This window comes from Bos indicus, chromosome 29 (assembly GCF_029378745.1).
Source record: "Bos indicus isolate NIAB-ARS_2022 breed Sahiwal x Tharparkar chromosome 29, NIAB-ARS_B.indTharparkar_mat_pri_1.0, whole genome shotgun sequence".
NCBI classification, from domain to species: domain Eukaryota; kingdom Metazoa; phylum Chordata; class Mammalia; order Artiodactyla; family Bovidae; genus Bos; species Bos indicus.
Genome location: NC_091788.1, coordinates 40,699,223 through 40,712,778, shown reverse-complemented (window position 1 = coordinate 40,712,778; position 13,556 = coordinate 40,699,223). Strand labels below are relative to the sequence as shown.

At 54.4% G+C, this 13,556-nt stretch overlaps 1 protein-coding gene and 1 long non-coding RNA gene across 4 annotated transcripts in view; one reads left to right on the top strand and one right to left on the bottom strand.

The window, feature by feature from the left end:
* The window catches only part of LOC139180784 (uncharacterized), a 63,119-nt gene extending 61,045 nt beyond the window's left edge, over positions 1–2,074 (bottom strand). The window contains exon 1 of the long non-coding RNA XR_011565034.1: positions 1,955–2,074. This is a non-coding gene — a long non-coding RNA (uncharacterized lncRNA). The remainder of the gene's footprint in view (positions 1–1,954) is intronic.
* Positions 1–13,556, top strand: part of FADS1 (fatty acid desaturase 1) — a 107,031-nt gene that overhangs the window by 91,116 nt on the left and 2,359 nt on the right. Inside the window, exons 1-11 of one of the 3 annotated variants that reach the window (XM_019954809.2) lie at positions 1,748–2,099; positions 4,430–4,540; positions 5,082–5,279; positions 5,931–6,032; positions 6,136–6,264; positions 9,586–9,646; positions 11,498–11,574; positions 12,472–12,569; positions 12,744–12,840; positions 13,053–13,132; positions 13,250–13,375. In XM_019954809.2, the coding sequence (XP_019810368.2) occupies positions 1,908–2,099; positions 4,430–4,540; positions 5,082–5,279; positions 5,931–6,032; positions 6,136–6,264; positions 9,586–9,646; positions 11,498–11,574; positions 12,472–12,569; positions 12,744–12,840; positions 13,053–13,132; positions 13,250–13,375 (1,271 nt within the window). In that variant the 5' untranslated portion in view covers positions 1,748–1,907. Of the gene's footprint in view, positions 1–1,747; positions 2,100–2,163; positions 2,252–4,429; positions 4,541–5,081; positions 5,280–5,930; positions 6,033–6,135; positions 6,265–9,585; positions 9,647–11,497; positions 11,575–12,471; positions 12,570–12,743; positions 12,841–13,052; positions 13,133–13,249; positions 13,376–13,556 lie in introns of those variants that run through there. The other 2 variants (XM_019954810.2, XM_019954808.2) reach the window with 2 other exon arrangements.

Sequence of the window (13,556 nt, the reverse complement as noted above, 5' to 3'; positions counted from 1 at the left end):
GAAACAGTGGAAACAGTGTCAGACTTTTTTTTTTTTTGGCTCCAAAATCACTGCAGATGGTGACTGCAGCCATGAAATTCAAAGACACTTATTCCTTGGAAGGAAAGTTACAACCAACCTAGACAGCATATTGAAGAGCAGAGACATTACTTTACCAACAAAGGTCCGTCTAGTCAAGGCTATGGTTTTGCCAGTGGTCATGTATGGATGTGAGAGTTGGACTGTGAAGAAAGCTGAGCGCCAAAGAATTGATGCTTTTGAACTGTGGTGTTGGAGAAGACTCTTGAGAGTCCCTTGGACTGCAAGGAGATCCAACCAGTTCATTCTAAAGGAGATCAGTCCTGGGTGTTCATTGGAAGGAATGATGCTAAAGCTGAAACTCCAATACTTCGGCCACTTCATGCGAAGAGTTAACTCATTGGCAAAGACCCTGATGCTGGGAGGGATTGGGGGCAGGAGGAGAAGAGGACGACAGAGGATGAGATGGCTGGATGGCATCACCGACTCGATGGACCTGAGTTTGAGTGAACTTTGGGAGTTGGTGATGGACAGGGAGGCTTGGCCTCCTGCAATTCATGGGGTCGCAAACAGTCGGACACGACTGAGTGACTGAACTGAACTGAACGTTCACAACGTACTAAAAACAGTGCCTGGCACATAGTATGTGCTTTGTAAAATGCTTTCTGAATAAATAAAATTTAACACATGAACTGAGCTTCTTCATAACTCTAACAGCTTCTTAACTGCCCGCGCCCCTCCCAACCCGGAAGCTTCTGTGTTCTTTTTCACATTTTCGGAAAGCTCAGAGCTCCAAGCCCCTAAGCTACCTAAAGGCGTCCTGCAGCTCGCAGGTGCCTCCAGATAGAGGAGGGATGCCTCAACAGGAAGGTCCAGGCTGTTCACTCAGGGCCTCCCAGAGACTCGGAGATGCTGGGCCACTTCTTTTTATTTAAGGATGGCAGTTAATTGGGAGAATTAAAAAAAAAAAAAAGAGAGAGAGAACAAAAATGAAAACAACAAGCAAAAAAGGCAAACAGGGTTATAACATTTGTAGGGCATTTTTAACGTTATACTGAGCACAGTAAAGCACTAACCATTCCCACCCATCTCCAGAGCCAACAGCCCATAATTATGCTTTTGCAAGATAACTGCCAAGGGTTCTGACTCTTTCATTCCAGTCACTCAACCGGTGGAGCTACGTAGGGAGAAGGCGGGAGAATTCATCAGGTCACGGTCTGAAACAAGCGAGGATGCCCCCACTCCGAAGACGAGGCCCCTGGGACAGCCCCCTCCACACCCCCCCGCCAAACCCCAAAATCTTCAACCCTGTAGGCATGGCAGGCCTTCTTGGCAACGAGGCCCGCCCTTCATCCACCCACTCACCCGGCTCATCCTCTGCCCACTGCCCTCCACCCCGGCCGAGCCCACCCTACCCTAGAGGCCCAGGGCGCCCGCGCACTCGGTGCCCCCCTCCCCGAGCCGGGCCCCGCACCCAGGAGTCTTCACAGGAACCGTTGTCCAGTCCGCGGCGCCCTCTGTGAGCGAAAGGCGGGAGTCGAAAAGTGGGATCCGGCGGCGACCCCAGCAAGATGCCCGCAAGGGGGCGCGCGTTCCGGCCCACCGCCCTCCTGCCACGACCCTCCCGAAGCGCACGCCCAAGCTGGGCCGGCGGGGAGGCGGGGACTTGCTCCCCGCGCCACGCGCCTCGACCAATAGGAGCGCGCGCAGTGGGCTCAGCGCCAACACCCCTCAGTGGCTGAAAACCAGGTGCGCGAGCGGCGGGGATCCGGACGCGCACCAGCGGACCCGCTACCGGAGCCTACGAGGCCGGCGCGCGCTACCCCGAGGGTCCTGTGCCCGCGCCTGACCGCAGCCACCCAGCTGGCGCGCGTTGTTGCCCAGCCCCAATGGCCCCCGAGACCCCGGCCCAGGGGCCGACCCCACGCTATTTCACCTGGGACGAAGTGGCTCAGCGCTCTGGACGTGAAAAAGAGCGGTGGCTCGTGATTGACCGAAAGGTGTACAACATCAGTGAATTCGTCCGCCGACATCCCGGGGGCTCCCGGGTCATCAGCCACTACGCGGGGCAGGATGCCACGGTGAGCGCTGCCAGACGGGGGCACCGGAGGAGGCGGGACCGGACGGCTAGAGCTGGAGGCTCAGCGCGCGAGACAGGAAGTTTGGCAGTCGTGGTTGAACACTCTCTAGTTCTGGGAAAAGCCGGGAGGCGCAGGAGCGTACCTGTTGCTGGGTAACTGGGTGTGCTGCCAAATTGGGATGCAAGGGCAGGAGAGGCGGTGAAAAAGTGGAGTCTGGGGAGTAGGGACGGAGGCTGGCAATGTGCACGCACAGACAAAGGGCCGCGCCACCGCTATGTGGGCTCTGTTTGCGGCCCGGAATCTGCGGTCTCGAAGCGTGGGCAGGCCGGGGAGCAGGGCTAGGAGAGAGAAGCTCCGGGGTGCGGGGCTTCCCGACGGCGGACCTGCCGAGACCGAGGGAGGAGGGGTCAGTGGTGGGGAGAGGGATTCTTGACCTGTCTGGGTGGCTGGGAGGGAAGCGCAGCGGCGTCTGGACCGAGCGTGCCTGGCTAGGCTGGAGAGGGCAGGCAGGACGGAGAACTGAGTTGGGGGAAAGCCACCTGGCGCCCGCTGTCTTGGGAACCCTTGCACAGGGTGAAGAAGAGAGAGGGGATGGGGCAGCACTGGCCAGAGACGCCTAGCACCTGCTCGTGCCCAGGGAGGAATGGGGCCATTGTACGGAAGGTGGGGAGCCTGCACCAGCATACACTTAGCTAGGACCCGAGAGCAGTCCTGGAATCCCGTGGGGAGGTCACTCAGCCTCAGTCCAGCAGGGTCTCCAGCTATTCGCCACAGCGGACAGCTGTTTGCTGTCCTGGGCTCTAAGCCCGGTGCTGGTGGCATCCCTTCCTCGGGCCAGCGCGCTCCCCAGCCCCAATTCTGCCGCTTCTCTCTCTAGATAATGTGCTAGCACCTCCCTTCTGAGTTCCAGAGCTGGTGGGGAGCAGGGGGTACTCCTTGGGACCCAGAGATTGGAGCTTTTGCTTCGCTGTGTCCTCTCACCCTATATACTTCGCCTGGCGCCGAGACCCTTTCTACTGTTCCCAGCTTTCTCCCTGCTCTCTCAGAGCGCCCCTCGGGCCACTAGGGTTCTCGTGATGTTGCGGTGAAGCCTAACCGTGTGAGGCCCAGCCCCTCCCTCGCACGCGCCAAGCCTGGGAGGCTGTGCTTGTCTCCGGAGAGACCACTGGGGCCCGCAGGCTGTGGCCGAAGGCGAAGATGTGGACTGGCGCATGCGTAGACGGAGCAGGCCGGAACGCTGGGGCTTCTTGCAGTGTGATTTGGGGGCCGGGGCTGGCTGCAGCCGGGAGTGCGATTGGTCCGGACTTGTGGTGCCACTGGCCGCCGACTCCGCCCCGGCTCCCTCCTCGCTAGTGGCTTTGCCTTAGGGCCTGGGGCCTGTCTGACCTTCAGGACGTTAATCTCATCAATTTAGTCACTGAGGACCCCACCTTGGAGAACCAAAATTGGTGCGCCAGGGCATGGGGTGTTCAGACTGGGAGGAGAAATATGGAAGGCCGACCGGAACAGCTGTGGAGCAAAGTGGGAGAAATGCACAAGCCCCTAGTGGACACAAGAAGTCTCCCTCCTCACGTTTCATGAGCCATCCAGAGGAAAGGCCAGCCCAGGCGTGGCTTTCTGTGGTCCCCCCTCCCTGTGCTTCCTGTTCCTTGGTGTGGTACCCTTCAGATCAGATCAGATCAGATCAGTCGCTCAGTCGTGTCCGACTCTTTGCGACCCCATGAATCGCAGCACGCCAGGCCTCCCTGTCCATCACCAGCTCCCGGAGTTCACTGAGACTCACGTCCATCGAGTCAGTGATGCCATCCAGACATCTCATCCTCTGTCGTCCCCCTTCTCCTCTTGCCCCCAGTCCCTCCCAGCATCAGAGTCTTTTCCAATGAGTCAACTCTTCGCATGAGGTGGCCAAAGTACTGGAGTTTCAGCTTTAGCATCATTCCTTTCAAAGAAATCCCAGGGCTGATCTCCTTCAGAATGGACTGGTTGGATGTCCTTGCAGTCCAAGGGACTCTCAAGAGTCTTCTCCAACACCACAGTTCAAAAGCATCAATTCTTCGGCGCTCAGCCTTCTTCACAGTCCAACTCTCACATCCATACATGACCACAGGAAAAAACAGAACACAGATGCTATGGGTGATCTTGAATGGTGGACACTAGGGACTAGTCTGAGCAGCTTCAAAGGAAGGCTGCCTGGAGGGCGGTGGTCTCCGTTTGAACTTGGGTGCAGTGTCCTTGCAGGATCAGGAGGATGGCCTTTGGTGTGAGCCCTCCACAAGCCCAGGGGGCAGGGCTGACTTCCTCACTGTTCTGTCTTCTCCCCATCCTTGCAGGATCCCTTTGTGGCGTTCCACATCAACAAGGGCCTTGTGAGGAAGTATATGAACTCCCTCCTGATTGGAGAGCTGTCTCCGGAGCAGCCCAGCTTTGAGCCCACTAAGAATGTGAGACCCTGTGGTGATGGAGGGGCAGGGGGTAGAAGACAGGCTTCCATATGCTCACAGGTGACCACAGTCAGTAGTTCTTGCAAATCTTGAGATCCTTGCTTCTCCCACATAGTTGTTGGGTTTCAGGGCCTTTGGAAGCTGTGGTTCTCACAAGGCCACCACCACTACCATCACCATCCTCAACCCGAGACCAATCAACTGAGCACTTAACTCTGTGCCAAGTATAACATCATATAATCCACAGTTCCAGATGAGAAAACTGAGGCTCAGAGAGATTAAGCAACATGACCAAGGATCACACTGTCAGTAAGTGGCAGAGCAAGGGTAGAATGATTCTGTTTAACTCCAGAGACCACATGGTCTTAGACTTGATCCTACAGCACCTCCTGTTATCATTGGCATTGTGGTACCTTTACCTAGGACTGTGGGCTTCCTCAGTTATCGCAGTGGGAGTGCCTTGAGCTTAAGAGGGATCTTGGCTCCAGTGCTGGGTTGCACTGGGGAGAATAACAGCCTTTCCATCTCCACTCTTCTACAGAAAGAGCTGATTCACGAGTTCCGGGAGCTGCGGGCCACGGTGGAGCGGATGGGGCTCATGAAGGCCAACCCTGTCTTCTTCCTGCTGTACCTGCTGCACATCCTGCTGCTGGACGTCGCTGCCTGGCTCACTCTCTGGCTCTTTGGGACATCCTTGGTGCCCTTCCTCCTGTGTTCCGTGCTGCTCAGTATAGTTCAGGTGAGAGCCCTGCCTCACCCAGCATCCATAGGGTAAGTTCTTTGTACCCCTTAGGAGGCCACTGAGGACACAGCGGGAGAGTTGGTACAGGAAGAGAACGCCTGTTCCATTGTCTGTGGCTTCTCTCTGCTCATCTTCACCACACATGCACCTTCCATTTCTCCCGCTGCCTCTAGCTGCTCCTCCCAGGGTTCCCTTCTTCTTGTGGCATGTCTCCTCAGAAACTTCATGTTCAGATTCTGTCATGGTCCAGGTGTGTCAAAAACCAAGGTTCTGGTTTCTCGGTAAAGCTTGGCTTCCCCCGCTCCCCACCACAACACTGCCCCAACACCTAGCTATCATAACCCACTTGTTCATTAAGCCTCCTGCTTGCCTGAGTTTGTCACTCCGTCCCAGTCTGTAGTTCTGGATGTTTAGTCCATCAGAAGTCACAGAGGCCCAGAGCTGGAGACTCCAAAGAACAGAGAAGGGATAGTGACTGGCCCCAGCTCTCATGTGAGTTGGTGGCAGAGGCAGGACCCAGACTTCCTGACTCCTTTCTGGATGTACTCAGTTTGGCCAGCACAGGCCAGGTGGATGAGGGAAGGGGGAGAGGCCGAGTCAGTTCAGATGGACGCTGGGCTGCTCTCAGCACTAACCCTTCTCACTCAGGCCCAGGCTGGCTGGCTGCAGCATGACTTTGGACACCTGTCCGTCTTCGGCACCTCTAAGTGGAACCACCTGTTACATCATTTTGTGATCGGTCACCTGAAGGTCAGTGGGATGGGGAGGAACTCTCTGAAACTCAAGTCGACGATGGGCTGCCCAGGGGAGAGGGGACACAAGGCTTTCATACTCACACCCCACTTTTCTGTAGGGGGCCCCTGCCAGCTGGTGGAACCACTTGCACTTCCAGCACCATGCCAAGCCCAACTGCTTCCGCAAAGACCCCGACATCAACATGCACCCCTTCTTCTTTGCCCTGGGGAAGGTCCTCTCTGTGGAGGTGAGCAGAGGTATCAGTGATGCTCTTGGAGCACAGAAACCAGCCAGCACAGTGGGCTTGTGGAGAAGTGCTCACCGTGCTGGTCTGTGTGGGTAAGACATTGCAGGCCAGGCTGGCTGGGTGACTGTTTGGAAGTCGTGGGAGGCCATAGGGAATAAACAGGCTGCCCAGGACAGCCTAAGTCCTTCGTAGTGAGTTCAAGTCAGCAAATAGCTGTTGCAGAAAGGTACCACGTGCTGCCAAGGACCCAAAGGATGACCAGATTGCTGTGCAAATGCTGCTCAGCCTTGAAGGAAGGCGATGGATGGTCCTCCTCGCAGGTGCTTTTTAGACACCCCCACCCCAGGCAGTCAGCCCCCTGCACTTTGTAATCATCCCACTCACATCCTACTGTGTCATCGTCTCCCCCACAACAGCTAGACTGGATTATGCCTCTGACGCCCATTGCCTAGAATATTCATCCACTGAGTAATTCTTCCTGCCCACCTGATTCTAGTCTGACTTTCAGGGTGGTCAGCACTGGGTTTGAGTTGCCATCTGAGGCTGTGAGCAACAATTACACTGCAGCTGCTAGGGGATGAATTCCTGAGAGTGGCTGGGAGACCTTGTGAGCCTGTAGTGAGTGCTAGGCAACAGAAGGCTGTGAGTGGCCAGTGGAGTTCTTTGAAAAGTTGATTTAAAACCCTTTGTCCCAAGGCTCTGGGCAGTAGTCAGAGTTTTGCCAGGTCCCCCTCCCCCACTCCATGACACGCTGTGACATTTCAGCACACCCAGAATTAAACGGTTGTTAAAAACATTTCAGTTCCAGGCCTGAATTCGAGACAGCCTGGCCCTCCTTCCTCTCTGGCCATGAGAAGAACTCTCTGGGAAGGTTCTGGCAGCACTGGCCGTCCTAGCACTAGGAACCCCTAGCTTGGGGCTTGTATTTCCTCTGACCACAAGGTTCTAATTTTCCCACTTCCTGAAAAGAGACTTACTTGGTTGCTATGTGCCCAACACTGTGCAAATGACATACCAGCCCTGGCCTCCCCTGGCTCAGGTGGCTCCTTAGAGAGCAGTGTGGGTTGTTTACTGGGCACAGCATGAGGCTCCTGGTAGCACTTCTGTTGCCACTATAAAGATTTTTTTTTTTAAAAGGATGAGAGTCTTAAATGGAAGGGAACCTTCTCACACCACTGCCTCTGTTGCTTCTTTTTTTCCCCTCTGTTGTTTCTTGGTACTCGGGTTTTTAGGAAATTCCTTTCTGTAGACACTAAAAATAGAGAATGCTCTGGGACCAAAATAACTCTCTGGTGTTTTGGGGTTTTTTTGTTTTTTATTTTTTTTTCTTTGTTTAGTTACAAGGCTGAGGATAGGCTGTCTGTTAGGAAATGCATGGGTTACAGACTGCTTGGCTCTTGGTTCAGCCTCAGAGGGTCCAGACTGAGCACTGACCCCTGGGCTGACCCAGGAGCATCTGTCCCAGTGCCTTCCAGCTCCCCTGGAGAACATGGGAAATGTAGGGAACTCTTCATATAGAGATAACTTTACTGGCCTTCAAGAGCTGAAACACAGTGGGGCAGTTATCAGCATTGTAATGGCCATTACAGTCTTGATTGCCATTCAAGGAGGCAGCTGGCAGACAGAGCTCCCTTCTGTAATAGTTCCATAACAAGAAGGCCAGAGTTCTACCCACCTACTCCACCAAACATGGCAGATGCTTCTCTTCCAGCTTCTCCCTCTTAGTTAATGCTGCTTGGGATGGGATGCTGCCTTCAAAACATATTCCCAATCCATAGACTTCTCCATCTCCTCTGCCTCCCATCCCTGGGTCTGGTCCATCTCAGATCTGGAATACTGGTTCAGTCTCCTTGCTGGTCTCCCTTCAACTCTGCCTGACCCCTGTGGTTCATTCTCCCCACCACTAGCCAGAGTGAGCCTTTAAAGGGCAAAGCAGATCCTGCCACCTGCTGAAGGCCAACCAGGGCTTCCCATCACTTTTGGAATAAAATCCAAACTCCTTCCTGTAGCCTTCCCAGGGCCAGCATGATTTGCCCATCCCAAGTTTTCTGGCTTTATTGACTGTTCTCCCTTTTATATTCCCAGCCGCACTGGCCTTCCTCTGTCCCTTGAACACCCCAAACCTTTGTTCCCTCTGCTTTAACTGCTTTTCCTCCCAGCGTCAGCACAGATGGTTCCTTCTCATCATTCAGGTCTCCATTCTGATGTCAGGTTCCCAAGGAGGCCATATCTGACTATGCTACCCAAGACACTGCCTCCCTCCCTTTCGGTCATATTTTACTGCTTTTAATCTGTAATTATCTTCAACTCTGTCTATAAGGTCATTACCAGCTCCCTTTCCTAAGATTATAAGCTCCACGAGGGTAGGAATTTTATGTTGCTCATCTCTGTATACTCACACCTAGAACAGTGCCGGGCACATAGACACTTAATAAATACTTGTTGAATGAATCAATTAACGTAGGAAGAATGCATTTTGCATTTAGCAAAAGTGCCTGGCACAGTCTCAGTAAATGTTCTGTCAGAACAGCAAATGGACTTATGAAGGAAGGATGAGCTCTGGGGTATCCTGCTCCGGGGTAGAGTTCCTCCCGTACCCTGTGGTCGTCTGGTCATCAGAACCAACGAGGGCACGTGGGGCAGAAGGAGCTGTTGAAGGAGAGTGCAGAGTTCCGCTGTCATGGTTTTGAATGCTCTCACTAGGGGACCCTGGCTGAACTGGCAGCAGCTCGCCTTACCACCTGCTGGCTTGCCAGGACCTTCAGATTGCCAAGCTGTTCTTGGTATTCTTTCCACAAATATTTGGCATATATTGCTTAGCTTTCAAGGGATTTTATAAAGTTCATGTTGACATCTGAAGAAACCGAATGATTTTGGAGAAGGTCAGGGGCTGGGATATAGAGAGACTGCTGGCCCATATAGGGGTGAAGATGGTTGTCTGTGGAGACCCTGGTGTCAAAAAAGTACCAGATGGAGACAGGAAGGGGAGGTGGGAGGCCCTGGAAACCTTTAAAAGATGTCTCTGGATGAACATGGGGAGCCCTGAGGACACCCAGGCTCTGCTGTGCTCATGCCTTGTACAGGTATGAGCTACCAAGCTGCATCCATGGTATGGCGAGCTTAGCAAGCCCAGCAGCTTGGGCTTCATGTGCCAGGAGCTGGAGGTCAGGCTGGGCCTATGGGAGCCTTCCATGGCGCCAGCAAACTGACGGCCCCTGCCGTAGGCTTCTGCTCCTGCTCGGGGAAGACCCAGAGTCACAAGGGGAGGGGAATGGGTGACCGGCCTGTGGGTGCTGATTTGTGTGTGCTTTTCCTTCCCAGCTCGGGAAACAGAAGAAAAAGTACATGCCCTACAACCACCAGCACAAATACTTTTTCCTGAGTGAGTATCCTCCAGCACCAGGGGGGCCGCTGCCTTGGCAGGGGCTGCCAACCGGGGTGTGAGTAGGGAATAAGCCTCCTGGGATGACAGTGTTTGAAGTTAAGGCTGGAGGAAGTTCTCCTCATGGAACAGGTTACTCCCTGCAAGGGAAAGTCTTAGCTTCTAAGGCTAATGTTTGGTCAAAGGTCACTGGTGTTGGGATCAAACTAGTTCCTCCAGGCCCACGCTGGCTTCCACAGGGGAACTGAGTGGTGGGGAGCAAGCCTGATTAAACCTGTTAAACTTCACTTTGATTTGTCAAGCATACATCAGGGTCAAGGTGGGGCACAGTCCAACTCCCTGGGGGACGCAAGGTAGCTAGACTAGCAACGGGAGAATTGGACCACAAAAGGGAGCGGAAGAGACAACATTTCTATGGTTGTTTTAAGCTCTTTTCTTTCTTCCTTTTTTAAAAATGCCCGTTTATTTGGCTGTGTTGGGTCTTAGCTGCTGCATGAAGGAATCTCACTGTGGATCACAGACTCTAGTTGTGGCATGCCGGCCCTGGAGAGCACCAGCCTCAGTAGTTGAGGAGTGCGGGCTTAGTTACTCCATGGCATGTGGGATCTTAGTTCCCTGACCAGGGGACAAACCCAAGACCCCTACACTGCAAGGCGGATTCCTAACCACTGGACCACCAGGGAAGTTGTTAAGCTCTTTCTGAAGACTGGTGCTGCTTTAAAGATTTGCTCCATAATGCCTGTGCTGGTGGTTTAGTCACTAAGTCATGTCCGACTCTTGCGACCCCATGGACAGTAGCCTGCCAGGCTCCTCTGTCTGTGGGATTCTCCAGGCAAGAACACTGGAGTGGGTTGCCATTTCCTTCTCCAGGGGATCTTCCCAACCCAGGAATCGAACTGAGGTCTCCTGCTTTGCAGGCAGATTCTTTACCCCTTCCATAATGCCTAAGGAATTTTAAACGTCAGCCTTTCCCCCAAGGCGGGGACGATTCCATTGATCTCATTTTAGTTCAAGGGAATTTATCTTAACTGCCTGGAATTCCATCCCTATGGACAAACGGGGATGGGATAGAAGGGTGGGACAGAAACATTGGAAGAAAGGCTAGAATCCATGGCACATCAGGATAGAAGAGCCATGGGTGAGCGTCGTGATGCTGGGTTATAGGTAACTTCAGGACCCTGCGGAGAAGGGAAACAGAAGGAAACCGACTAGCACAGTGGATGAGCCGCTTCAACTCCCAGTTCTGCGATGCTCTTGCGCCCCTTCCATAGTTGACCTCCAGGCTGCTTCAGGTTGGGTGGCACCAGCTCATTTCCCTAGTCCAGGGAAGTGAGCTTTCAGCCTGTGGAGGATCAGCAGGGTCCCCCACTCAACACACACACTTTCCAGCTCCTGTCCCTTCACCCGTGTGGTGGAGCAGCCAGGAGCAGGGGGCTGATGGCTGCAAGGATGAGCATAGGGCTAGGAGGAGGCAGAGGCAGAGGCAGGGCTGAAGACAGGGCAGCTCAGCTCGGGGAGGGAGAGCAGCGCTTTCTTAAAGGTGCAGGTGCAGGGCAGCTTCCACACCAAGTGAAGCTCGTCTCCCCAGCCGTCCTCTTCCACTGAAGAGAACGCCATGCCCTTCCCCTCACCCTCTCAGCGTCCATGGGAGATTCCCCTCTCTTCAGATTGGCATTCATGCCCACTTTCAGTGCCTGGTCAGTCCTAATGGATTGAGGGGGGTGGCTGGAGGGGCAACAGGAGATGGCAGAGGGGCAGCCCTGTGCTGGAGGCCATCTGTCCGGTACCAGCTGGCCCTTGGCAACCCTTCTGCAGCTCACACTTCCTCCCATGTCTCCATTTCCTCCCCAGTTGGGCCCCCAGCCTTGCTGCCTGTCTACTTCCAGTGGTATATTTTCTACTTTGTTATCCACAGGAAGAAGTGGGTGGTAAGTATCCATAGCCCCCAGATCCCACATCCTTTGTCGCCAGTACTCAGGGCTGGGAATGGGGTTCCCCAGGGAAAATCCCACTGGGGTTTACTCCAGGCCTAATTTAGAGCAAAGTAGCAGAACCAGGTAGAGACCTCCCGTATCTCTAGATGAGATGATTTGGGCTCAGCAGGCAACCTGACTTCTGATGCCCTATTTCATTCAGCGAGTATCTCCTAAGGTCACTGTGCTTGGCATAAAGCAGGGGCCAGGCTGGGTAGGGGGAAGAGGAATGAGAGACGGCCCCTACTCTCAGGAAATGTCTGATGAAGCAGGATGTGATTACAACCAGAGAAACGGTATAGGTTGAAGGTTCTGGGATTCCAAAAGGGAGCTGACTGCACCTGGCTGGATGGGAGGCATCAGAAAGGACTTCATGGCATCTTTTCTAGCTGGCCGTGGACAGGTAGAGGTGGGGAAGTGGGAATGGACTCTGAGCAGAGAAGCTGGGAATTAATGGGGGAATTTGGTCACTGGACGAGGGTTGCTGGACCTGGGTGTCAGGGAAGGAGAGTGATGCAGGAAATTGATTGACAGTTTGATCAGGGTACTGGCACGGACTGAGCTGTGGTCCTGGAAGATTCGTTTGGCAGCCAGGAGGAGGACAGAGATGGGTTGGGGGGAACTGGAGACAGGGAGACCTGGCACCTGTGAAGGAAATAAGCAAGGAGGGCTGGGGGCGCTGCTCAGAACAGAGCAGCAGTGCTAGATGGCACTGGAGGGGGCAGCTGAGAGAGGCCGCTGTGACCACTCATCTCAAGACCAGGGAGGGTGGCTGCTCCATGCAGAGAAACAGGCGCTGCAAGAGGAGAGGTGCTTTGTGGCATCACAGGGCTCTCTTGCCTCTTGCTGCAGGACTTGGCCTGGATGATCACTTTCTACGTCCGTATCTTCCTCACTTACGTGCCGCTGTTGGGACTGAAAGGCTTCCTGGGGCTTGTCTTCATGGTCAGGTAGTACTTGATGGGGGAGCAGGGGCTGGTGCAGAGAAGCAGACGTTTGGGAATAACCAGTCTAGTCTGGGAGTGTTGGCTGGGGAAGGTGCTGGGCTGCAGCAGTTATTTGATGGAGAGTGAGAACTCTGGGCTCTGCTTGTACTGATTTGATCTGGGTGCATTATCCACTAGGTTCCTGGAAAGCAATTGGTTTGTGTGGGTTACACAGATGAACCACATCCCCATGCACATTGACCATGACCGCAACATGGACTGGGTCTCCACCCAGGTAAGGCACAGTCACTTGAAAGACCTGGGCATAACACAATTAAAAGGGTGGGTGGGCACAGACCCAAACCTTGCCTCGTTAGCTGGACACTTCTCTCCTGCCACCATGTGGAGAAGGGAGTGACTGAAGCAGGCCAGCTTTGCCTGAAGAAGGCTGGGCTGGCCCTTCCATCGGGTACCCAGAGCCATGCTCCCTCTGACCTTCCCCTCCAGCTCCAGGCAACATGCAACGTCCACAAGTCAGCCTTCAATGACTGGTTCAGTGGCCACCTCAACTTCCAGATTGAGCACCAGTGAGTAGGGAGGCCGGGGAGGCAGGGACTTGGGGAGGGTTCACGTAGCAGGGGAAGGAGGGGGTGGTGCGGGGACAGAGGAGCTGGAGCCACTGACTGTCCCTGTTATCCCTGAAGTCTTTTCCCCACGATGCCTCGACACAATTACCACAAAGTGGCTCCCCTGGTGCAGTCCCTGTGTGCCAAGCATGGCATAAAGTACCAGTCCAAGCCCCTGTTCTCAGCCTTCGCTGACATTGTCCAGTGAGTATCTGAGCTTGGGAAGAGGGCAAGGTGGCGGGGTCGGTGATAAGACTGCAGGGTGGGAACCACGGCGGTGCTTCCTGGGTCTTCTGGAATGGAGGGTCACCAAGCAAAGGGGCCTTGCATCACCTCTGGAAGGGCCTCACTGCTGTACTTCTGTGGGTGGTCTGCCTTTGGGCTC